The sequence below is a fragment of the Heteronotia binoei genome, chromosome 8, assembly GCF_032191835.1.
Source record: "Heteronotia binoei isolate CCM8104 ecotype False Entrance Well chromosome 8, APGP_CSIRO_Hbin_v1, whole genome shotgun sequence".
Lineage (NCBI taxonomy): Eukaryota > Metazoa > Chordata > Lepidosauria > Squamata > Gekkonidae > Heteronotia > Heteronotia binoei.
In genome coordinates this window covers 100,219,381-100,243,481 of record NC_083230.1, presented here as the reverse complement: position 1 = coordinate 100,243,481, position 24,101 = coordinate 100,219,381, and the positions used below count along the sequence as shown (strand labels likewise).

Below are 24,101 nucleotides of genomic sequence, written 5' to 3'. Positions count from 1 at the left end.
GCAGTAAGTACAGCTCATACAGTTCTGCAGGGACTGTAAGACGGTGCTCTTCCATCAGGCATTTGTAAATTAAGATCACAGGCTGCAACAGACTCTGAAACAACTAGACCACCTTGAACATGAACCTGTGATCGATCTTTCTATAGAACTCCCAGCTGGAACAACAAATAGAAAAACTCAAAGATCACTTGAAATGGTTTTATGATTTTTATGTTTTTGTATCTTTTTTATATCTTAAATGTGGTTTTAACTTCCATGTATTTACATGAGTGTGTAAGCCGCCCTGAGCCTGCTTTCGCAGGGAGGGCGGGATATGAATTGAATAAAATAAATATAAATAAATAAATGAACCTTACCGTATTATCTTAGGTGAGTCACCCTCTGCCTAACTTATTTCTCAGAGTTGCAATAGCAAAATAGAGGACACAATTCCCAAGCACCCCAGAGGAAGCAGCAAAACAGACAAGCACACATTCCTCCAAGTAGCGGATAAACTTTCCATCTCCTTTGGCTACAAAGAGACACCTTTTAGGCCTTGCATGCACCTCAAAAGGATTTTAGGGCCCTCTCTCATGCTGCACAGCCACCACCTTCTTCCTTGAGTTTCAAAAATGCAGACTGCGAGGCAGTACACAGTAGTGACGTCAGAAGACCAAAATGGGTCAAACTCTGCAATGATGAATCAACCCTGATCAGATCTTCTAACCTGACTTGAAGATGTTTGCTTCTGTGAAGACTGAGAATCCCCAAACAGAGCATCACCCAACCAAAAAAATTAAGCAACTTGATACACCTACCCATCTGACAGAACCAAGCAATACATGAAGACACACCTAAGAACCATTTTGGTGAGGCAGTTAAAGTGTTGGACACTATTCTGACTCCAAATTTGCTGTAAAGACCTTTCAGTTTCAGCCCAACTTATCTCACATGTAGGGTTGCCAGGTCGGAGTTGGGAAATACCTGGAGATTTCAAGGGAGGGAGCCAGGGCAGCGCAGGATTTGCAAAGGGGAAGGGACCACAGTGGGGTACAATGCCAAAGAGTCCACCCTCCAATACAGCAATTTTCTCTAGGGGAGCTGATCTTGGTCACCTGATTAAAGGTTTGGAACACTTTCCCTATGAAGAAAGGTTAAAACGCTTGGGGCTCTTTAGCTTGGAGAAACATCCACTGCAGGGTGACATAATAGAGGTTTACAAGATTATGCATGGGAGGGAGAAGGTACAGAAAGAAGTACTTTTCTCCCTTTCTCACAATACAAGAACTCGTGGGCATTCAATGAAATTGCTGAGCAGTCGGGTTAGAACGGATTAAAGGAGGTACTTCTTCACCCAAAGGGTGATTAACATGTGGAATTCACTGCCACAGGAGGTGGTGGTGGCTACAAGCATAGCCAGCTTCAAGAGGGGGTTAGATAAAAATATGGAGCAGAGGTCCACCAGTGGCTATTAGCCACAGTGTGTGTGTGTGTGTGTGTGTGTAATTTTTTGGCCACTGTGTGACACAGAGTGTTGGACTGGATGGGCCATTGGCCTGATCCAACATGGCTTCTCTTATGTTCTTATGAGATCTACTGTAATAGTGGGAGATCTCCAGGTGCTCCCTGGAGGTTAGCAACCCTATCGCAAAGGTAAAAATGTGTGAGGAATGACTAATTTATGATGCCCTGAACAACACCGCTCTTATAAAAATTATCTGAAGACAGATTAACATTCAAAAGGCAGCTGTTCCCCCCCTCAGATGCAGCTGCTGTGCATATTTGCATTCAACCACCAGACCACTGCAAATTTACTTTTTACAGCTCTCGAAAACAGCAGTCAGCACATTCACACTTAAGGTAGCAAAACCATCCTAATCAACACCAGCTTGTAAATGCAGCTATTTTCAGAAAGAGGAGTTGGAAGTGACTCTAATTAAAAAACTCCCAAAGGTCATATTATGCAAATCAAAGTTGGTACACCTTCAATTATAGGAGTGGGCAAGATTTTGTTTCTGAAAAAAGTTTGTAAGCAAAGCGGAAGCCCAGCTACACACTGAAACCAATACTGAGATACCAATTAAGAATGGGGAGCAAAATAAAAATTACAGAGCAGTTTTTACTACTGATGCATAGATATTAAATCAATGCATTAAACATTAATACCCAATTACATATTTTTATTACAAGTTATATAAAAAGTTATATAAAAATAATTTCAAAGGCTTTGTGATATTAAAAGGCGGGGAGAATTGCAAATTGCTTCTCAGAAACGAGTCCTGACAAAATGGCCATTCTGATCCACCCTGAGTTGTGTGCTAAAACCATTGCAACGTGTCAAACACAGAGCCAGGGCTTTTTTTGAGCAGGAACGCAGTTACGGGTGGCTTGGTGTCAGGGGGTGTGGCCTAATATGCAAATGAGCCCCTGCTGGACATTTTTCTACAAAAAGCCCTGTATGGAACAATGGTGACATCAGGGGTGTGGCAAATGAGTTCCTGCTGGCTTTTTCTACAAAAAAAGCCCTGCATAAAGCACATGTAAAATTAGAGGTTGTGCATCTCAGTGAAAGCAACACAGCACAGGTAGACTGCACTTATATCAGAGTGCACAGAAATTTATTTCTTTTATTTATACCCCACTTTTCTCCCTAACGTAGACCCAAAATGACCCTCTCCTCCATTTTATCCTCACAACAACCCTGGTAGGTAGGTTAGGAGATTGTGAGGCTGACCCAAGGTCACTCATCAAGCTCCCATGACATTCCATCACACCTAAGGGTTCTTCATCCAGCAAGTGATATGCACACAAAAGCCCATTTCCACACATGGACCTTCTTAATGAAACATTAACCCATGGTTACGCACAGGGTTCTTTTTCTAGCAGGAGCTTCTCTGCATATTAGGCCACGCCCCAATGCAGCCAAGTCTCCAAGAGCTTATAGGGCTCTTAGTGCAGAGCCTACTCCAGGATGATTGGCTACATCAGGAGGGCGTGGCCTAATATGCAGAAGAGCTCCTGCTAGAAAAAGAGCCCTGGAACTTACGCAGAATGGCATACATTTGCCTTGAGACAAGACAGCTATGAATTCCTTTTTTTACAAGCCTAGAATGTTTTGCACTGAAGACAAGCATATAATTCAGGCCTTTTAAAAAACACCAGTTCCATAAACAGCCTTTTCCTAAAAGCAATTTAAATGAGGTTAATCTTTTGGGGCTTTACTGAGAGCAGCCATTTTAAATTAGATACTCTTCTATTGAAAATAAAAATTGTTCACTGGTATAGGAGACCAACAAAATCCTACAAAAGCCTTCTCTAAATTCCTTCTTCCAAATCTAACTCCTAATAATGAACAATAAAGTCAGGGATTTGCCAGAAGTAAGGGTTTCCCCATCGCACACACTTTTTAAAGCCAATTTGGTGTAGTGGTTAAGTGTGCGGTCTCTTATCTGGGAGAAACGGGTTTGATTCCCCACTCCTCCACTTGCACCCGCTGGCATGGCCTTGGGTCATGGCAGGGGTTGCCCTTGAAAGGGCAGCTGCTGTAAAAGCCCTCTCCAGCCCCACCCACCTCACAGGGTGTCTGTTGTGGGGGAGGAAGGTAAAGGAGATTGTGAGCCGCTCTGAGACTCTTCGGAGTGGAGGGCGGGATATAAATCCAATATCTTCTTCATCTTCTATCTTCTTCTTAAAACTAAAAACCTGGCCCAGTAACAAGTCAGGCTATCATTTGCATGTTTACTTATCTGTGATTAACCCAGTCTGAATAGATTCATCTTCAGCTTTAAGAAAACAAAGAGCTCCACTGAAATTTGGGCAGTGTTGCATTTAAGTTTGAGCGCCCCTCTTCTGTGCTGACTAATTGTACCACAGATTACACACACACACACACACACACACACGAGTGGCAACATTTCACCTACCTTCACACAGCAATTACCTCATGCAGGCACTGGGTTTTGTAGATATTATAAACCTATCTCTCAGCTTCTCTTTCATCTACAGACTCTTATGCAGAGAAAGACTGCAGAAATCTCTATATTACACAAAAGCCCACTTTTCCCCAAGATGTGCAAGTGACTTTTAGCAGTGGGACTGTGATTGCTCAGTTTTAATAATTTGACATGCAAACTGCCACAGCAGGAAGGGCATCAAATTCAGCTAACCAAACGGACATAAAATAAGCATGCCACTAAACAGTATTTATTGAATAATAATAAGTTTATTCTTATATCCCGCCCTCCCCCACCAAAGCGGGCTCAGGGCGGCTCATTTATACTGTACTTCCTCCAAACATAGACTAGGGTCACTGAGGAAGTGGCGGAGATAAGTATTGTTAATTTCCTGCATTGTGCAGGGGGTTAGACTAGATGACCCTTGGAATCCCTTCCAGTTCTATGTTTCCTCATCAATGGGGACCTCAACATGGTTTATAACACTGGTCTCCTTTCCTCTACTTTATTCTAACAACAACAACCCCATGAGGTAGGTTAGGCTGAGAATCTGTGACCAGCCCAAGGTCACACAGCAAACCTCTATGGCAGAGTGGGGATTTGAACTCAAGTCTCCCAGATCCTAGTTCAACTCCCCAATCACTACATTGGAATAGATTATATTGGAATAGATTATATTGGGGGTTGTTAAACTGACAGCTAGTCCAAAGTAGTTATTTCATCAAATCCTGGACAGACTATCCTAAAAAGAAATTTATTTTAATTGAACAAAGCACTGTTTAGCCACATTTCTGTTCCTCATCCTTTTACATGACCTACACAAGGAGCCCAGATCTCTTAATAATTGTTATATGATATCTATTGTGATATTGGATATAAAGTAGTGCTCCTTTTTATTTACATGGCTATGGCCCCTTAAAAGACTGCACCACAACTGACCCTGTGAGATAACAGTTAGTTGGTTTACCTAACAAGATGATGAGAAGATGATGAGACTTAACATAAGGAAAATATTCTTTTACGTTTGCAACAGTGCATAAGTGTATAGATACCCTGTCCAACAATTGTTGTTACGGCTGTTATTTTTTACACAATCTTTTTACACGCTTGACCAAAAATATCCTTCCCCACAAGCGTACACTTCCGCTTAGGCATCCCCCCCCCCCCCATGCACGCACATGCTTTTGTGACCGCTACAGACCCACGCTGCAATATTCATGAGCATCGCTCCCTTCTCATGGCAACAGAATTAACACCTCGGCAGTCTAATCCCTCGACTAGAGCCGCTCGGGTCCCCTGCCCCAGCAACCTCCCATTGCAAAAGCAGGCCCGAGCATTGACCCCCCCCCCCCAATAGTTTACAAAGGGCTGCGTTGTCGCTCTTTGGACCTGAGCGAGCGCTGCTTTATTTACGCCAAGGGGGAGGTTATTGCAACAGCAAGTGACCGACCGACGAGACCTTTGGAACAACATCCACGGCGAGATGAGATCACAGGGCATTTAAAATAAAAGGGGGGGGGGGAGAGGAGAGAGAAAGCCTAAGCCGTGGTAAAGAAGACTGCACCGAAACGTGGTTACTCTGACAATGACATAACCAAGCCTGGCCACTGCAGCTTGATGGCATCACAATTTTGGGGGAAGAGGGAGCGGGGGGGGGGGGAGCAAATAATGAAGGAACAACTGCAAGAGTCGTGGTAGTCCCCCGCATGCAAACTAAACGTCGGGCTTCGTTGCTCTGGGCTGCATGTATAAAGTAGCTCTTTAAAAAGAAAAAAGAAAAAAGGATCCTAGGAGCGAAATTACAGAAGGGGGGAGAAGACTTCGAAAGAACCCAAACGAAGCCGGCGGTTCCTTTCTTTCCTTAAGCGGCCGATCTTTTCTCCGCCCCAGTAGCCGCAGCTGTCGCGGGGGGGGGGGGAGGGAGCTCCAAAACACAACAAATAAAGGCGCAGAGAGCCGCGGCGGCCTGACTAGGGAACCTCCGCTCGCTCGGCTGCGTGGGGCCTTGCCGGTGGAGCGCTGCAGCCGCGCAAAAGCCCAAAGAGGAACCAGAACCACCAGCTCTGCCTCCTCTGGGTGACCAATTCCGAGTGGAATCATTCAAGCGAAGGGAACGGCGGACTCGCCCGTGCGCAGAGATCGACCCGTGAGGGCTTTTTCCAGGGGGCACCAGTGCAATGCAACGGGGGGGGGGCACATCCTAATAATATCTAAGGGGGGATCCGAGGCTAAGCAGAGCAAGGAGGAGAGGGAAGAAAATGCAAAGTGGCGATATAGCAACAGAGCAGGCGGAGGGGCGCTGAGAGAACGGGGCAAGGCGACCGGAGAGGGCAAACTAGGCGCGCCGGGCTTCTGGATGTCGCGCTCCGGAGGCGCAAGCGGGGCTCCTTCCTTCCCGCCCCTTTCCTGGGCTCGCTCACCTGCTAACTCGTCGGGTTCCAGCCCGCTGTCGGCGTCGATCCCGCACAGCACGAAGTAGTGGGCAAAGCGGCAGGGAGCCGAGCCCGAGCCGGGCCCGGGGGACGCCGCGCTCCCGCTCATTCCTCTTGCTCCAGTCGGGTTCTGGCTCCTTCCCTCCGGGGCAAACCTCCCGGCACGGTCCGCGCACAACACTGCGCCCTAACGCAGCAGCAGCAGCCGCGCTCCCATAGCGCAAGCCCCACCGCGCGCCCGGCTGGCGGCCTCCTTCGCCGCAGGGCGCCCGGCCCGACAGGCTGCCTCCTGCGGGAGCTGGCGCGGCGGCGCTTCTCGGTCAGCTGAGGCTGCAGCCGGCGCTCGAGCCCAGCTCAACGCCAAGCAGCTCTCCTCCTCCTTCCACCGAGCAGCCGCCAACCACCACCGAAGGAGGGCACCGGCCGCTTCCAGCCCCGCCTCCTCGGCGGCAGATTTAAATTCCCGGGGCGCAAAGCGAGAAGCTTGCTGAATGCTATCCAAGGGAAATAAAGGGGAACGGGGGACTTCTCCAAGCACTTGCAATATTCACCACCACGATAAGTTTCAGCGCCAGTTTTTCCCAGTCAGGCCGCAATTCATCAGGTGCATCAATAAAGCGAAATAAAAAGAGAGGCCCCGTGATTATAGCCCATTTGAGATGGGACGGGAGATAAGTCTAATAAAATAAATTAATTAATAGCGATTAAGAGTGCCAGACTGGGTTTTAGGCGAGCCGAGTCTGAATCCCCCACGCTGCCACGTGGGCCTTGGTTTGTTGGAACTGGTTGGTCAACTTCACTTTTCATGCATAGGGTCGCCAAGTCCAATTCAAGAAATATCTGGGGACTTTGGGGGTGGAGCCAGGAGACTTTGGGAGCCAGGAGCGAGGTTGTGACAATCATAATTGAACTTCAAAGGGAGTTCCGGCCCTTAGATTTAAAGGGACCGCACACCTTCCTTCTTTTTGGAAATAATGAAGGATAGGGGCACCTTCTTTTTGGGCTCATAGAATTGGACCCCTTGGTCCAATCCTTTTGAAACTTGGAGGGTATTTTGGGGAGAGGCACTGGATACTATGCTTCAAATTTGGTGCCTCTACCTCAAAAAACACCCCCCTCGAGCTGCAGATACCGTCAGATCAATTCTCCATTATACCCTATGGGAATTGGTCTCCGTAGGGAATAATGGAGTGCCCCGCAGACATTCCCCTCCCTTTCTGATGACCCTGAAGCAGGGGGAGGGCCTCCAAACCAGGGGATTCCCCTGCCCACACCTGGGAATTGGCAATCCTATATAATGCATGGGACGGCTTATATACTCAAAGTTAAACTTTGTTGGTCTTAAAGGTGCCACTGGGCTCAGACTTCGTTGGTCTTTCACAGGCGTTATCATGAGAATAAAACAGAGGAGAGGAGAATTAGGTTGTAAATTGTCTTGGATTTCCATTGTAGAGGCAAGCTAGATGTAAATGTCTATATAAATAAAAACAACAATTCATTATACAATCCAGTATGGTTTAGGGTTCAGAGCATTAAAATTTAATCTGGGTGGCCCAGGTTCAAATTCCCACTGCCACTTGGGCCAATCACTCTCAGCCTAACCTTCCCCACAGGGCTGTTGTGTTGGTAGAATGGGGGGAGTGCCTAGTCCTGAGTTTCTTTGAGGAAGGCTACAATAAAAATGTACAAAACTAATTTGTAAACATAAGGATTCCTGTCTATTTTGCCCAATGCAAGGCACTGAGTACCATTTCCCTAAAATGAAGCTTGTGATTATGAGCTTTCAGTAAACTTAGAAACCTAGAGCTGGAAGGGACCTCCAGGGTCATCCAGTCCAACCCCCTGCACAATGCAGGAAATTCACAAATACCTCCCTCCCTCCCTCCCACACACACACCTAGTGACAAGTATTCCCCTCTAAGCTGAGTTAGTGTGAGCTAGCTCACAGATTTTTAGCCTCCAGCCCACACATTTTTGTCTTAGATGAGGAAGGATGACCCCAGAGCACACTAATTTATGCAGTAGCTCACAACTTTAATGCCAGTAGCTCACAAAGTAGAATTTTTGCCCACAAGACTCTGCAGCTTGGAAAGAACATTGCTAGTGACCCCAGATATTTGGTTAGCTTTGAAGGAAGAAAGGAGGAAGGAAATCTCAAGTAATACTTCAGTTATGGACAAAATTAATAATGCAATCTCCAGGGAATTATCTTTCAGCTGCATCTTAAATCCTTGCCTTCGAGGAGCTGAGTGCATGTCACATTTGAGGTAGGCATGGCTGAAGGAATTTGGCTGGCCTTAAGGGTACATGGAGTTTCATGTCAGAGTGAGGGTTTGAACCCAGGCCTCTAGGGTTGCCAATCCCCAGCTGGCCAATACAAAAAAAAAAACACTGTGATATACTGGCTAATAACATTTAGTAAAACTTTTTAAAGAGTAATATAATTTTTTTGTGCACATTATGAAGAAGTTCAACATTACAATATTACAAGAAAGGTTCTTCCTATGAGCACCGGGATATAGGCTCATGTTGTCAAAAAACCTCCTCAGGAGTATTCCTATTTCCTTCAGAGTTATCAGCCTCCTGTTACAATTCAGTGTTGGTGTTTTCTGCAGCATCTTTGTTTTCTTCAAAATCTCTCATCCTCTCAGTACCACAAGTTATGAGCGTAAACCAGACCTGAACTTCTTCTCCAGCCAGATGCAAAAGCCTTCTGGATTTTGCTGGCAACATGCTCTGTACAATATTTATATTAGGAGTGAGCCATTCCTTTTGATGGCAAAATGCTCCCAATTCATATATTAATTTAGGAGCAAGCCAGTCCTGAACTCTTACCAGATGCACAAGCCTTCTGGATTTTGCTGGCTGAATGCTCTCTTCAGTTTTTATTAGGAGCAAGCCATTTCTGTGTGACAGCCTAATGCTCTCCATGCCACTTAAGTGTATAGTTTGGGAGCAAGCCAGTCCTGTACCTCTTCTCTAACCAGATACAAAAGCCTTCCGGATCCATGCCACAAAAAGTCTCCAGGTACTTTTCCAACACAGACCTGGCAACCCTAGTAATGACTCCAGTATTTCTTGGAGGTCGCCCAAACAAATACTAGCCAAGGCCTGCCCTGCTTAGTTTCCAACAAGTGACTGAAGGTCAGGGCTCTTTTTTCCTGCTACCGACCGACTAGCATGGCTACCCATCTTGATCTATTTCATTGGCTGATTTTGTGCTTTTATTTTTACATTTTTTTATATTATTTCTGAGCCACTCGTGGGAAGGGCGGGATATAAATCCCGGAATAAATAATGTTTTTATGCAATGTGGATCTTTTGCCTTGAAAGCCCTACAAGGTCACTATAAGTCAGCTGCAACTTGACGTCATTTTCCACCACCACATTATGGAGCCACTCAGGGCATTCCTACCACTGTGTTCTTGGAACATTTTGAGCACTGAAAGTTCCATATAAATGCTAAGTATTGTCATGTGAAAAGTCACACATTCAACAGAACCTTGCAGATCTGGTGTCTGTCAAGGTGGACATTTTGGATGGGCTTTTGGTTTGCTTCAAGCCCTGACCCACACAAATGTGACTTTGCCGCTATGCAGAAAACATTCCAAATGTCCATATGAAAAACACAAATGTACAAAGCAGCCTCTCTGGGTAACATTGATAAGAACCAACTGAAAAGGGAAGAGTATATGGAATGTGACCTTGACAGGAAGTAACACTGAGGAAAGGACTTTATATTAATTCAAAAGGCTTTTGGTGGGCTTGGGAAAAGGAGAGCTGTTATGTCGTAACCTGTAAGTGTTAAGGGTCTGCCAATTCACTTCAGTCTGGCGAAGCCATGAATATTTGCTTCGAGCCTCATCATTAATGCTTCTTTTGAACCAATCTAAGGAACCTCATGATCAATACCCCCTCTAAGCAGTGGGGTCTTATGGGCAAAAATTCTACTTTGTGAGCTAATGGCATCAAAGTTGTGAGCTACTGCATAAATTAGTTTGCTCTGGGGCCATTTTTCCTGAGCTACAACCAAAATGTGTGAGCCAGAGGCTAAAAAACTGTGAGCTAGTTCACCCTAACTCTGCTTAGAGGCAACACTGGTAATGATTGAACTTGGCAAAACCTTACACTGGGCATGCTGTTCCTCAGCTGCTCTGCATGCAGCTAAAGCCAATTTGTGAAGCTCTCGCAATAACTTTGTCTTAGCTTGAGCCAAGTGTGCTCTTTTGGCTCTAGATTTTCAGGGAATCACCCCTGTGAGACTGCTTCATGCCATTCCTGCTGACTGCAGAGCAAGGCTCCTTGATCAGCACTTTTCTAGTTTCAGTTCAAAGCCGGCACAGTAGTTTTTCCCTGGATGTCACTGTTAAGAACTGTACTGGCTTATTTCCTTTGGGTTTCTCATTAACTTATTCCTGCTTCTCCGTGTACTTCTTAGCACTGTAGCGGAAGTCAACTTGATCCATCCGCCTCCTCAAAATGAAACTGACAGATTTTATGATGCATTAATATTTCTTTTGAGGCAATTTGATTTCTGCAGATGAGTGTGCAGTCCAAGGAGCAGGTATGGAAACACACAGATACATCTTCAGCCTCTATTGACTTCACAGTCCATCTTCTATTTTGATTTTCCAAGCCTGGAGTTAGTCAGTATCATTGTGTTTTGGGAGGGATCCATAGGCCCACTTGAGTTTATGCAAAGATTTTGTGGTAACCCTAATGGAATTCTTTGGCTTGTTTCCCTCTCAAGATCTGCCCTATCACAAACTCCCTGCTGTTTCAAAAGTAGCTTCTCTCATTGTGGAGGATAAGGAAGGGGAGGAAATATGCTGGGGGGAGGAATCACATGAATGTAAGGTTTTCTATTGCTTACAAGATGGGCATATTCCAGCCTGCAGGCCACAAGTTGCTTGGCCATTTGTCAGGAATGTTGGTCTGGCAAACCCTCCTAACAAACAGGGTTGCCAGGTCTGTGTTGGAAAATACCTGGAGACTTTGTAGGTAGATACAGGAGAAGGTGGGGTTTGGGGAGTGGAGGGCCCTCAGCATAATAGAATGCCCTAGAGTCCAAAGCAGCCATTTTCTCCAGGGGAGCTGATCTCTGCCAGCTGGAGATCAGTTGTGTAAGCAGGCAATCTCCAGGCCCCACCTGGAGGCTGGCAAAAGTATGTTTTATTATTCTACTGTTTTAACTGTGTAAGATGTTTTAAATTCAAATTATGTTAGATTTTTATGTGTTGTGAGCTGCCCTGAGCCACTTCAGTGGGAAGGGCGGGATATAAATAAACTTGAACTTGAACTTAGCACCTTGAGGCCCAGTAAAAGCAATGGAGTAGGTGAATGGGCAGCGAACTCCATTAGCTCCCTGGCACTGCTGGCTTGCACAAATGTAAACATGGAAAGTAATAGGGGAACTGCTAATAGCAGAAACTGGAGGAGATGGTATGGGCATGGCCCTCCAAGGTGGAAAACAGGGGTGGCCAAACTCTGGCTCAGGAACCACATGTGGCTCTTTCACACATATGGTTCTCAAAGCCTCCACCCCTGTTGGCTGGCTTAGAGAAGGCATTTCTCTCTTTAAATCACTTCTCCAAGCCAAGCCAGCCTGCAGCTTGGAGAATGCATTTAAAGTTTTCTTTCCACCTCCCCCCCTCCCCATCTAGTTGCCTTCCTTCCTTCCTTCCTGCCTGCCTGCCTGCCTGCATCTGATGTTCATGCCTCGTGGCTCTCAAACATCTGACATTCATGTTTTGTGGCTCTCAAACATCTGATGTTTATTCTAGGTGGCTCGTACATTAAGCAAGTTTGGTTATCCCTGGTGAAAAACTTCCCCACTACTGATGTACTTTATTTCTATCCTACAAGGAGCGCAAGTGTGCCTCAAATGTTGTTCTGCTGGTGAGATGTTGCACAGTCCTTACAGATATTTAATAAACATAGGGGAGGGGCTGTGGCTTAGTGGTAGAGCATCTACCCAGCATGCAGAAGACCCCAGGTATTGTTGGGGCTAACTGGTTTAGTTAGTCCAGTTCTCACTAGTTACCAGAGTGCTTAAATAAAGCTACAAATGCAGTAGCGTCACTTTACCAGGTTACTCAGCATTCAAACCTACACAGAGCCATGCTGCAAGTTTAAAAGAGAAATACTTCCAGCACTGGTGCTGGGGGTTCTGCCGCCCCAGGTAGAGCCCCGCCCCCGCCTTCCAGTGCGGGGGAGGCATGGCAACAGGCTGCTCAGAGCTCAGCTGGGTTCCGGGAGGGCTGAGGGCAGTTGTGGTTGCAGTGGGCGCACTCGTTGCCATGCCACCCCTCAACCTTGCCCATCTTTCCCGGGACCTGGGAAGCCTCGATAGGGTTGGGGCATCAGCGGGTGCTTTTGGAGCCAGGCTCCAAGTACGCTCGCTGAAACCCTGATTCTGCTCAGCCTTCCCAGATCTTGGGAAAGCTGAGTAGGGTCAGGGCAGCAGCGAGGGTGCTCGGAGCCAGGCTCAGAGTGCATCCGCTCCTGAGGCACCCCACCAACCCCACTCAGTCTGGATGCAGGATGGATGCCTTCATGTTCCCTGGGTCTGTAGCGAAAGCAGCCCAGCAGCATGTACGCTCCATGGAGCCTGCTTTCCATTAGGGAAGGCAGGCTCCAAGGAGCACACACGACGTAATTGGGGAGAGGGAGCACCTGGTGGTGCCCCTTAGGCCAGGTGGCGCCCAAGATAGCCACCTACTTGGCCTACTCCCACATGCCGGGCATTAATACTTCTCTATTTGAGAAGCACACTTTTTGATGTGAAAGAGCAGAGATAGGATACAGCAGGGGTGTCAAACTCCAGTCACAAAAAGTTTTTTAAAAAACTTAAAACATATTAAAAGATTAGTGTTCTTACAATATTTTGTTTATTTATTTTGTTTATTAACAGCCTGTGATAACTGACACCTGTTGTTCTGAATTATTACATCAAAATTTGGAGACAATGCCTGTGCTGTTGCAATCTTGAGTATGCTGTTCAGGTGTTGTTCAGGTGCATATCTGTAAGTTGCAAACCTACTTTTGATTTACTGGCATTCATTACAGAAATCTTATGGGCAATGCTTTGAGCCTAAGACCCAGAGAAAAATATGAAATGGCTGGGCACTGCAAGCTTTTGTACATAAGCTGCTTCATGTGCTGGTCAGCCAATGGAGAAAATAGAGGCTTTGCTCTGTAGCTTGATTGAACAAGCCTGGCAAAGCCCCTTCCGTGATGCAGAAAGAAGCAAGAGAAGGAGAAGGAAGCAGACAATAGTAAGTTGCTTGTGGGCCTAATAAGACCCCTCCAGGGGCCTGATCCGGCCCGCGGGCTGCATGTTTGACAATCCCTGGGATAGAGTACTGACTTTGATAGGCCAAGGGTCTGATTTGGTACATGGCAGCTTCGTAACTAGTGATGGATGTTTTTCAATAGCAGGAAAGAGACCATTTTGTTTTAAAAGATGCATATTTCCAGGCAAGGCATTCGTGAGAAAATAAATGCTGCATTTTCTGAGCTCTGTGATTTTAAGGCTTATCAGCTGCGAAGAGAACATGCTCCGTGGGCTAGTTTGGCACATCTGTTATCAGCCAGTGCAACAAGGTAATAATACCCTAGCAATTTGGTCTAATTAGTATTCAGCTTTATTCTAGGTGCATCATATTTTGGGGGGTAAGTTAATGTCTGCTTCTGATTAAGTCTGTTTTTCTGCAGTGGTTGTGCAGTATCCATTCTAATGCATGTCTTTGTCCCACTGCCAACTGGCAAAAGGAGATTTTGGCTGTAAAGTCATTCTTAAAGCCAGTTAATTGCCTTTTCTGCTTGGAGTGATTTATTTTGCGTCTTGATTTCTCAGTGCAACAACAACTTGCTTTCATCGCAGGCCTTTTCCTTAATCTTCTCCAAAGCCTTTACCTTCAGAATCAGAAGATGCCAGTCTAAACTGGGCCAAAAGCTAATGTGGCTTTTAAAGTCTTTTTTAAGGATCTGTCATAAAACACCAGACTCCAAGTTAACCAAAACCCAACTACCTCCTCCATCCTGCCAGTGGCCAATTTTGAGGGAAGGCTTTTTTAAATAAGCAATGTTAAATATTAGGTTAAATAACCCTGACAGCTACTCTGCAATTTCATTCCTCCCCTGCCCAGAATGCTAATTTTTAAAAAATCATAACCAGCGTTCTCTCTAAGTTGAGTTAACGTGAGCTAGCTCACAGTTTTTAGCCTATGACTCAAACGTTTTTGTCTTAGCTCAGGAAGGATGGCCCCAGAGCAAACTAATCTATGCAGTAGCTCACAATTTTAGTGCCAGCAGCTCACAAAGCAGAATTTTTGCTCACAAGACTCCACAGCTTAGAGGGAGTATTGATCATAACCCACCTTGCTGCCAAGAATATAAGGTGGGAACAAGGATATAAGGTGGGAACAAAACAAACCACATAGTCAATAAAATCAGTTCAACACAATATCCAACAATAGGAAAGCAGCCAGTAAAACATAAAACATTAGTAAAGAAAAATAAGTATTATTATAAAACCCAGAAATAATAATGTCCTCCTGCAGATGATTGCCGCAATTGAATCACACATTATGGAGTATCACCAATTGGTTTGAAATCACTTTGTGTCAGATAAGCAGAGCTTTTTTTGAAGCAGGAACTCCTTTGCATATTAGGCCACACACCCCTTACGTAGCTGATCCTCTTGGAGCTTACATTAGGCCCTGTAATAAGTAGGGTTGCCAAGTCCAATTTAAGAAATATCTGGGGACTTTGGGGGTGGAGCCAGGAGACTTTGGGGGTGGAGCCAGGAGCAAGGAAGTGACATCACTTCCAAGTCAAAGGTCAAGTGATGTCACTTCCTGAACTTCACTCCTCTATATCACTTCCAGCACACTGCATCAAACCCCACCTCTAAAACCCTTCATGGGGGTTTAGGAATCCTAATTTCTACATCACTTAAATTGAATGTGTCCATCTAAAAAATTCAAACCCATGGGCAATGGCTATCCTCCTACACTTCAAAATGGGGTCTCTTCTAATACTAAATGTATATATCCCTCCCCAGCAAAAATGATCAGATATAGCAAGGTGCTGTAATTAATCTGAATTTTTTATTGAAGAACTTTTATTAGATACTCCAGCACACCTGATTCTAAAGGGGGGGGGGGGAGAGACTTTAGTGCTAGACTCAATTCAAATGATAAGATTCTAATTGACAAATTTGGATGAAAGCTTGCTAAATAATGTCACTTAATTCAAAACAGATATGGGCTTCCCTCTTAAACAGTGGAGGCCATTCCCAACCTAGTAAGACTTAGTTACTGCTGTCTTCTCAGGTCAAACACAATTACAAGCCTAAGTAGCTCTATCATACCTCTGGTAATTCTGTGGTCAGGTATTTCTCAGTTGCATTCTCTTTGCCACAAAAAAGAATTTGTAGCTCTTTATGCTTGGCAATTTGGAAGCTTAAGATAATTCACACCAGAGAAAATTCTTATATGCACACTAGAGCATATTATGTCCTCCTCTATGTCTAGCAATTGGGAGTGGAGGTTTGCATATATCACCCCTACCAAAAATCCTAATAAGCAGCTCTGGTTACCATCATGTAATAGAATAGCTCTAGGGTTGCCAGGACCTGTCACTGACCAGAGGCAGGAGTAGGGTTGCCAGCTCCAGGTTGGGGTATTCCTGGAGACTTGGAGGTGGAGCCTGGGGAGGACACGGAACTCAGTGGATTACAATGCTCCCAAAGTCCACCCTCCAAAGCATCCATTTTCTCCAGCAGAAATTGACTTTGTAATCTGGAGATATGCCATAATTCCAGGAAATACTTTCAAGTATCAGTTATTCATCTTTTCATTTAGTGGGATTAGAAAAGAACACAATATCAAAACAATATCTGCAGTACTGCATTTAGAACACCTGAGACTCAGAAGCAATGTTCCCTCTAAACTGTGGGGTCATGTGAGCAAAAAATCTACTTTGTGAGCTATTGGCATTGAAGTCATGAGCTCCTGCATAAATTAGTTTCATGTGGGGCCATTTTTCCTGAGCTAAGACCAAAATGTGTGAGCTGGAGACTAAAAACTGAACTAGCTCACACTAACTCAGCTTAGAGGAAACATTGCTCAAAAATATGTTTAAAAGTCATCTAGAACCAACATATTCATAATGCAATAAACTATATTGCTTCCTTTTCACAAAAAATACAATTCCTGTCAAACTATCTGATCTTTACCTGGAAAATCCCTCCCCCCAGTCGTTATAGGATTGGTTTGTTTGGTGTGTTTGTTGTGATAAAAAACCTGCTATATCTTAAGGGGGGGGAAGGAGAGCAGGATAATTAACTCAGCAAAACAATGCTAGCAAATAAAAATAGGTTAGTTTTAACACCCATTTTCTCAAGTGAAAATGACTTCTGTAAACTGCAAATCAGTTGAATAAATATGCTTGCATATGAAAAAATATACCTTGAATTAAACTTTGTTGGTCTTAAAGGTGCCACTTGGTTCAAAGTTTTAGCAAGGTTTTAAAAATTAAGACAAATTTCTTCAGAATGTTCCAGACACCCGGGCCAGCATATACCAAAGTTAAGCTGAACATGGGGTAGCCAAAGGCAATAAAAGCAGAGGAGGCAATAAATCAGATAAGACAATGAAAAAATAAACAGTCTCCACAAGAACACAAGGCTGGGACTGCGCTTAGCCCAGCCCGGCTGAGAAGCACATAAAACGAAAACTTAAGCACTCTAAACGGATACCTTAAATCATTTAAAATCAAGCTTTAGAAAGCACCTTAGTCGCAGAGCAAAACAGCATCAGAAGACTACTCCTTGCCTGCACTTCCTGTTCTGGAAGAGAGGCTTTTCTTCTTAAAGGCAAAACAACCCCAAAAGTTCTCAATAAGTATTCTAATGCAAAGTTCTGCAGAAGTTGCTGCTGACAGGTTGAGGGCAAGGCAGTTTATCAGTTCATGCATCATTCAAAATCTCATCAAGAGCACCTCATGCCTTTCTGTTCTGCAGTGAAGGCACAGAGCAGGTTTGTGTGACGAGAAAATGTTTGCTAGATCTCCCTCTCTCTGTGCCTGGAAGGAATGTTTATTTACACACCAACCACCTCTACAAATCTTCTTTACTAACAGGACAGGACACACACACACCCTCCCTTCCCTTCTTTTTCGGCTCTTGCTTAGCATGCCTGGGTGAGGACTGGACTCCAGTGCTGAGCCTTCGGTGGGTGCAGGGAATCAGGCAGGCTCTCTCCGGAGAGTGACATGAAGTTCCCCCCCTCCCCCCCCCCCCCCCGCTTCTGGACTTTTGGAGACCGGGGGAGGAGGCTATAAATTCTGGAGTCCCCCGCCAGGGCGGGGGGGTTGGCAAGCCTAGTAATAAGTTCTACAGATAAGAACATAAGAGCACTATTGGATCAGACCAATGGTCCATCTTCCTGTCTCACACTTCCTGTCTCACACAGTGGTCAGGCAGTTCCTCTGGAGGGCCAACAACAGGGCTAGATGCTGAGGCCTTCCCCTCATGTTAACTCCTGGCTCTGGGACCTTGAGGATTAGTGCCTCACAATGTGGAGGTTCCCGTTAGTCACCATGGCTGGTAACCATTGACAGATTTGTTCTCCATTAACCTATTGAATCCCTGTTTAAAGCTGTTTATTCCTGTGGCCAGCACTATGTGCTCTGGCATCGAATTCCACATTTTAATCCCTCTCTGCGTAAAGTGGTAGTTCCTTTTGTCTGTCCTGAACCTACTGCCCATCAGCTTCACTGCATGCCCTTGAGTTCTAATATTTAATTAATCCATCAGTTTCATTTCTCTTCTGTTTTAGAGATAGCCCTATAAAGTCAGAAAGGTCAGAATTCAAGATAATGTCAAAATATATTTAGATATAAATAATTCTTCTTGGATTACAGACTCATCTACCTTTTTTTATCATATACCAGCTATGGGGATCTTTGACATTATATATAATTTCCCACTGACCACTCAAGTGGGGTAAAATTAAATTGTACATGGGCAAACAGCAGGTTTAATTTTATTTATTTATTTGATTTGATTTTTAGCCCGCCCTTCCCGTTGAACAGGCTCAGGGCGGGTTACATCATTAAAAGTCTGTGTTGGCTAGGTAATATTAATACATACTTCAGAAACACTCAGGCATTTCCACATTAGTTACCCAAATTGGAGGTCTGCAAATTAATTGGGGGAATTAGGGTAAAAGCGGTAAAATAGGGCAGAGGTCCCCAACCCCCGGTCCGTGGACCAGTACCAGTCCGTGGACCAGTACCAGTCCGTGGCCTGTTAGCAACCGGGCCATAAATTGTATAATTATTTTATTATATATTACAATGTAGTAGTAATAAGAAGATGACACTGGATTATATCCTGCCCTCCACTCCAAATGTTAGAGTCTTAGAGCAGCTCATAATCTCCTTTACCTTCCTCCCCCACAACAGACACCCTGTGAGGTGGGTGGGGCTGAGAGAGCTCTCCCCAGAAGCTGCCCTTTCAAGGACAACTCTGCGAGAGCTATGGCTGACTCAAGGCCATTCCAGCAACTGCAAGTGGAGGAGTGGGGAATCAAACCCAGTTCTCCCAGATAAGAGTCTGCACACTTCACCACCACATCAAACACTTTAGAAATAAACTGCACAATTGTATCATCCCAAAACCATGCCCTGACCTCGGTCTGTGGAAAAATTGTCTTCCACAAAACCATACCCTGGTGCTAAAAAGATTGGGGACCGCTGAACTAGGGGATTTCCACCAATGTTTATGGGATTATTCCCTAAGAGAACTCTCAAAATAAATCAGGCTGAAGTTCAACCAGAAAGGTGATTTTATTATAACAGAAGGAAGAAAGCAAAAGTATATACACAAAGCACACAGGGGACACACAAACTATCTAAGAGGAAAATAGAAAACAGCAGGGAATGTAGTTCAGGAAAGACAATATTTACCAGGTCCTGGAGAAGCGAGGTCCATGGAATACAATGAGGAAAACAGCCAGCATTTCCCAGAGAGATGGAAGAAGCCCAATGTTGAGAGAATGCATATAAACTACATGGAGCAGTGTGTGCCCATTTATAGGGAAAGTTAGCCCTGGGGCAGTCTACCATATGTGCCCCTAAAACAATACAACGATTGTTTTCTCAGGGGTAAAATAACGTATTGGGAGAGGCTTAGTGGCTTGCCAATGGATGGACAAAGACCTAGGGAAACTTGTGACAGTTTGAGTGGTGCTAATGTCTTCTTGATGAAATTGCTGGATGTAAACTGTGTTTCATAATGACCTTGAGTACAGGATGAGAGACTCTATCAGGTTATATGAATAGCCTATTAAATAGGATGAATGGGCACAGGGAAGCATGACCAGGTGTGATGAGGTCATGACAAGGTGAAGGGAGGAGGATCTAAAAAAAAAAATCCATTATTTAGATTAGGGTTGCCAATCCCCAGGTGGGGGCAGGAGATCCCTTGGTTTGGAGGCCCTCCTCCTGCTTCAGGGTTATCAGAAAGTGGCAGCGTGGAGGGAATGTCTGCTGGGCACTCCATTATACCTATGGAGGCTGATTCTCATAGGGTTCAATGGAGAATTGATCCATAGGTAACTGGGGCTCGGGAGGGGGGCTGTAGAGGCACCAAATTTTCAGCACAGCAGCCAGTACCTCTCCTCAAAACACGCCCCCCCCAGGTTTCAAAAAGATTGGACCAGGAGGTCCAGTTTTATGAACCCCCAAAGAAGGTGCCTCTATCCATTATTTCCAAATGGAGGCAAGGCATTTAAAAGGCGTGTAGTTCCTTTAAATGTAATGGCCAGAACTCCCTTTGGAGTTCAGTCATGCTTGTCACACTCTTGTTCTTAGCTCCACCCCCAAAGTCCCCAGATAGTTCTTGAGTTGGACCTGGCAACTCTAATTGCGATTAAAGTACCTCTCTTTAGGGTGGGGAGAGAGCTATTAACAAGTGGGTATCCTGTGTCACCTTCCAAATGTTTTCCCTAGGCTAGTGTCTGGCCAGCATCCATTTTGTTTGTTCCTGCTCCATCTTGGTTCTACTTGCAGGCCAAGTTGTACAGTACACACATGGTTTGAGGGGTGATACTAAAAGAGAGGTGTCTGGTCCCAAGATATCCTTCCACAGGAAGGGTCTGGCAGCTACACAGTATCTACTTTTCCTCCAAACAGGGTCCGAGACCCAGGGGTGTAGACTTCTCAATTTCCCAAAGGGACATGGGCTCAACCTGGTCCAGTAAAGTAGATTACTGTACTGAATTATTTAAATATGAAATTATTTCTATTTTTTTTAAATGCTATCAGCCATTAATTATGCGGTTTGTATACACACACACACATACCCATATATATATTCAAAAGAGGCCTCAGTAAGAGGAGATGAAAGATGTCATGAAGTGTTTCAATGAAATTATTTAAGTGAATATTTCATTTGTGTATGGAAGAAATACTTCCTCTCCCTCTCTCTTTTCCTCATAACTTAGGCTGAAAGTATGTAACTGGCCCAAAGTCACATACTGTGCTTCATGACTAAGTGGAGTTTTGAACTCTGGTCTCCCCAGTCTTATACCAACACTGTAACAGCTACGCCACTCATATACTGGATACTCAATACGAATCTCCAAATACAGCTCAGAATCCAGAGTAAATACTGGCTTCTCAGATACCCTGACCTGAAAATATGGGAGCATTCATTTGGTTGCAGTAGGTTCCAGGACAGCAGAATTGCCTCATTTTCTATATCTGGTGAACCAGCTTTATCTCCTTCCCTCTCATGTACAGACACAAAAAACAGATATATCTTCCATTCCTTTTTCTCTAAAGCAGCAAATCTCTGGGTACCAAAAGCACCTTAACTTCCAGCATTTAAGTCACAGGCCTCTGCTCCCCTCTCCCCCCCCACATGGCTAAAAACAGAAATATTCCCATTTCTTTCATTTCTTTTTCTCTAACATTGCAAGTCCCCAGATACCAAATGTTTAACTATAACAATTATCATATGGGAATCTGTATAGCAGGGGTGGGGAACCTCTGTCCCGAGGGCCGTATGTGGCCCTCGAGGTCACTTAGTGTGGCCCTCGGGGACTGCTGGGCCGAACCGAGCCATGTGGCAGTCTCTCTAGAGCCTGACTGGCCAGCAAGGATCGTGGGGCCCAGCCGCACTGTGCAGCAGCCTCCCCAGGACCAGGCAGGGATCACAGGGCCCAGATGTACTGTGTGGCAGCCTCCCTGAGGCCTGGCTGGCTGGTGAGAATTGCTGCAGGGCCTGGAAAAGTTACTGTCACAGTTCAGTTTGCACTTGATTATCCCAGATGGTGTGGCCTAATATGCTAATGAGTGTGTGACCTAATATGTTAATATTAGGGGATGTGGTCTAATATACTACTGAGTTGCTGCTGGGCTTTTTCTACAAAAAAGCCCTGGACCTATGCATTTGCCTAGGGTGGCAGGCTGGGGATGTGTGTGTGTGTGTGTGTGTGTGTGTGTGTGCCAGATTAGCCTCTCCCCACATGACTTCAAATAGAAAAACAATTATTTGCATTAATTTTGCCGTCCTGAATCATTCTCCCTTGGCGGAGCACTGTTTTTTAAGTTGATAATTTTTTATGGCCCGCAAATGATGTTATAAATATCCATATGGCCCTTGGCAGAAAAAAGGTACCCCACCCCTGCTGTTTAGTATAGCCAGGAGATCCTAAGATTGTCTGACAGGCTTAAGTTCTAACTCTTAGCATTATGCACCATTAGATGGCAATCTAGACTAATTTTGGGGGCCTGAGAGAGCTTTGAGAGCTGTAACTGAGCCAGATACCCAAATCATCTTAACTCCCAGTATGTTGTCTGTTTGAATGATCCACAGCTTGAGAGTCAGCATTTTAAGCAGAGCTGCCAAAGATTCCAAAGAAAAACAAGGTAAGGCAGCAGAGGGGTGCTTCTGTGTGGCAAATAAATGTCCCAATGTCCTAGAGAAAATAGCAACAGAGTTGGTAGTCTCTGTGCAAGTGGAGAGGATAAGACTGCACAGTTTTGGTTGGCAGAGCAGCATATAGGTATTTAAAAGGAATAAGGTGCAGGAATTGAGGGCGAGTCCTGGATGAGAATCTATGGATTTCCTGGTTTTGACTAAGTTAAGGAAAGGAGAGGCTTCTCAGAAAGGTGACAAAAAGAGATTGCATCCAGGCAGGGCAGACAAAGAGCTGGCAGGGTGGAGGCTTCCCCCCATGGCCTGGAGCAGGCTGGTAGGCTAGTCAGGAGACAACCAGAGAAGAACAGCAACAGGTAATTAGCTCACCTGGTTGCTTGATAGTACTTAAGAGTTTGCACTCAAGAAGATTTGTATTTGCTAATGAGATTAACCTTGATAGACTAGGGCAGGTCTGCCTGGCTTTGCAAGCCCCTGTGGCAAAGGGTAGATATGCAGATATCCCATCAGTGAATGGGATATCCTGCCAGAGGTTTTGGCCCTTCATTAGCATAGCCTGAGGAGAATCTTGACTTCACCTTCTCCAAAGCAAGGCCTTGCTAGTTCCAAACATGGCTGCCAAGGCAAATGTAACTAGGATGGAATCAGGGCAGACAGCACACATCTAGATAGGAAAGGGGACTTTTGGTAATACTCCCCTCCCTTTAGCAAAAGATAAAATGGAGATGAGACCATTTCTTTCTCTCAGGCCAGGCCACCAGGACAAAGTGCAATTGTTAGTATCCCATCTGACAATGGAAACCACAATTCTCTTGATCCTTTACTTATATGAGATCGTTTCAGAGTGTAACCATGATGGACTGCAGCAGGACAGCTACACTGGAGTCTAGGAGCACTTTAGGGACCAATGAGATTTAGGGGGCAGAAGATTTTGAGAGTTGATGCTACCTTTGTCAGTTACCAACAAAGAGGCTTTGCCTCTCAAAAGCAGGAGTGGCCAAATTCCACCTCAGGAACTACTGGTGGCTCTTTCATGCATACTGTGTGGCTCTCAAAACCCCTACCACCCCATCAGCCAATTCAGAAAAGGCATTTATCTCTTTAAATCACTTCATCAAGCCAAGCTAGCCAGCAGCTTGGAGAATGATGGGGGAAGGGAAGGGAAGGGAGGAGAGGTGGAAAGAAAGCAATTTTAACTTTAAATACATTCTCTAAGGCACCAGCTGGCTTGGCTTGGAGAAGTGATTTAAATAAATTACTTCTCCAAGCTGGCCAATGGGGGGGGGGCTTCAAGAGTTACACAATATGTATGAAAGAGTCACATGTGGCTCCCAAGCCACATTTTGGCCACCCATAGGATAATATGTTAACTATTGGAACTCTATGAAAAGAGAATTGTCAAGGAAATAGAAACAGAAGCCTAAGAAGCAACTGGGTGAAACTCAGACGAGCAAGAAGCTGTGAACAGAAGGACATGAACAAATGTCCAGCTGGTGAACTCTTTCCCAAGTTCCTCCGTATTGGGGATTCCCCATGGCTTGTTGGTTCTTTTGGGCTTCGCTGCCATCCCCGGGGGGGGGGGGGGAGGGGGTGGGCTCCCTCTTGGGTATCCTGCCCCCCCAGGGAAAGTGTATGTGCAATACATAGCCTCTCCTTCCCGGTGTAGTGAACGCCGCGTGGTCACTGTCCGGCTATGCCTGGCAGATGGTCACTGCAATGGCCTCTCCTGCATTACTGCATCCGTGGCAACACCTTCCCGCTGGTCCCCCCCGTTTCTCACAG

At 45.1% G+C, this 24,101-nt stretch overlaps 2 protein-coding genes across 5 annotated transcripts in view; one reads left to right on the top strand and one right to left on the bottom strand.

Moving 5' to 3' along the window:
- Positions 1-6,501, bottom strand: part of DENND5B (DENN domain containing 5B) — a 215,692-nt gene extending 209,191 nt beyond the window's left edge. For all 4 annotated transcript variants that reach the window (XM_060245719.1, XM_060245721.1, XM_060245720.1 and 1 more), the window contains exon 1: positions 6,353-6,501. In XM_060245719.1, coding sequence (XP_060101702.1) covers positions 6,353-6,473 — 121 coding nt within the window. In that variant the 5' untranslated portion in view covers positions 6,474-6,501. The remainder of the gene's footprint in view (positions 1-6,352) is intronic.
- Positions 6,502-10,802: 4,301 nt separating this feature from the next.
- Positions 10,803-24,101, top strand: part of ETFBKMT (electron transfer flavoprotein subunit beta lysine methyltransferase) — a 46,696-nt gene continuing 33,397 nt past the window's right edge. Inside the window, exon 1 of the mRNA XM_060245735.1 lies at positions 10,803-10,928. The gene's annotated coding sequence lies outside the window, so the exon portion shown is untranslated. The remainder of the gene's footprint in view (positions 10,929-24,101) is intronic.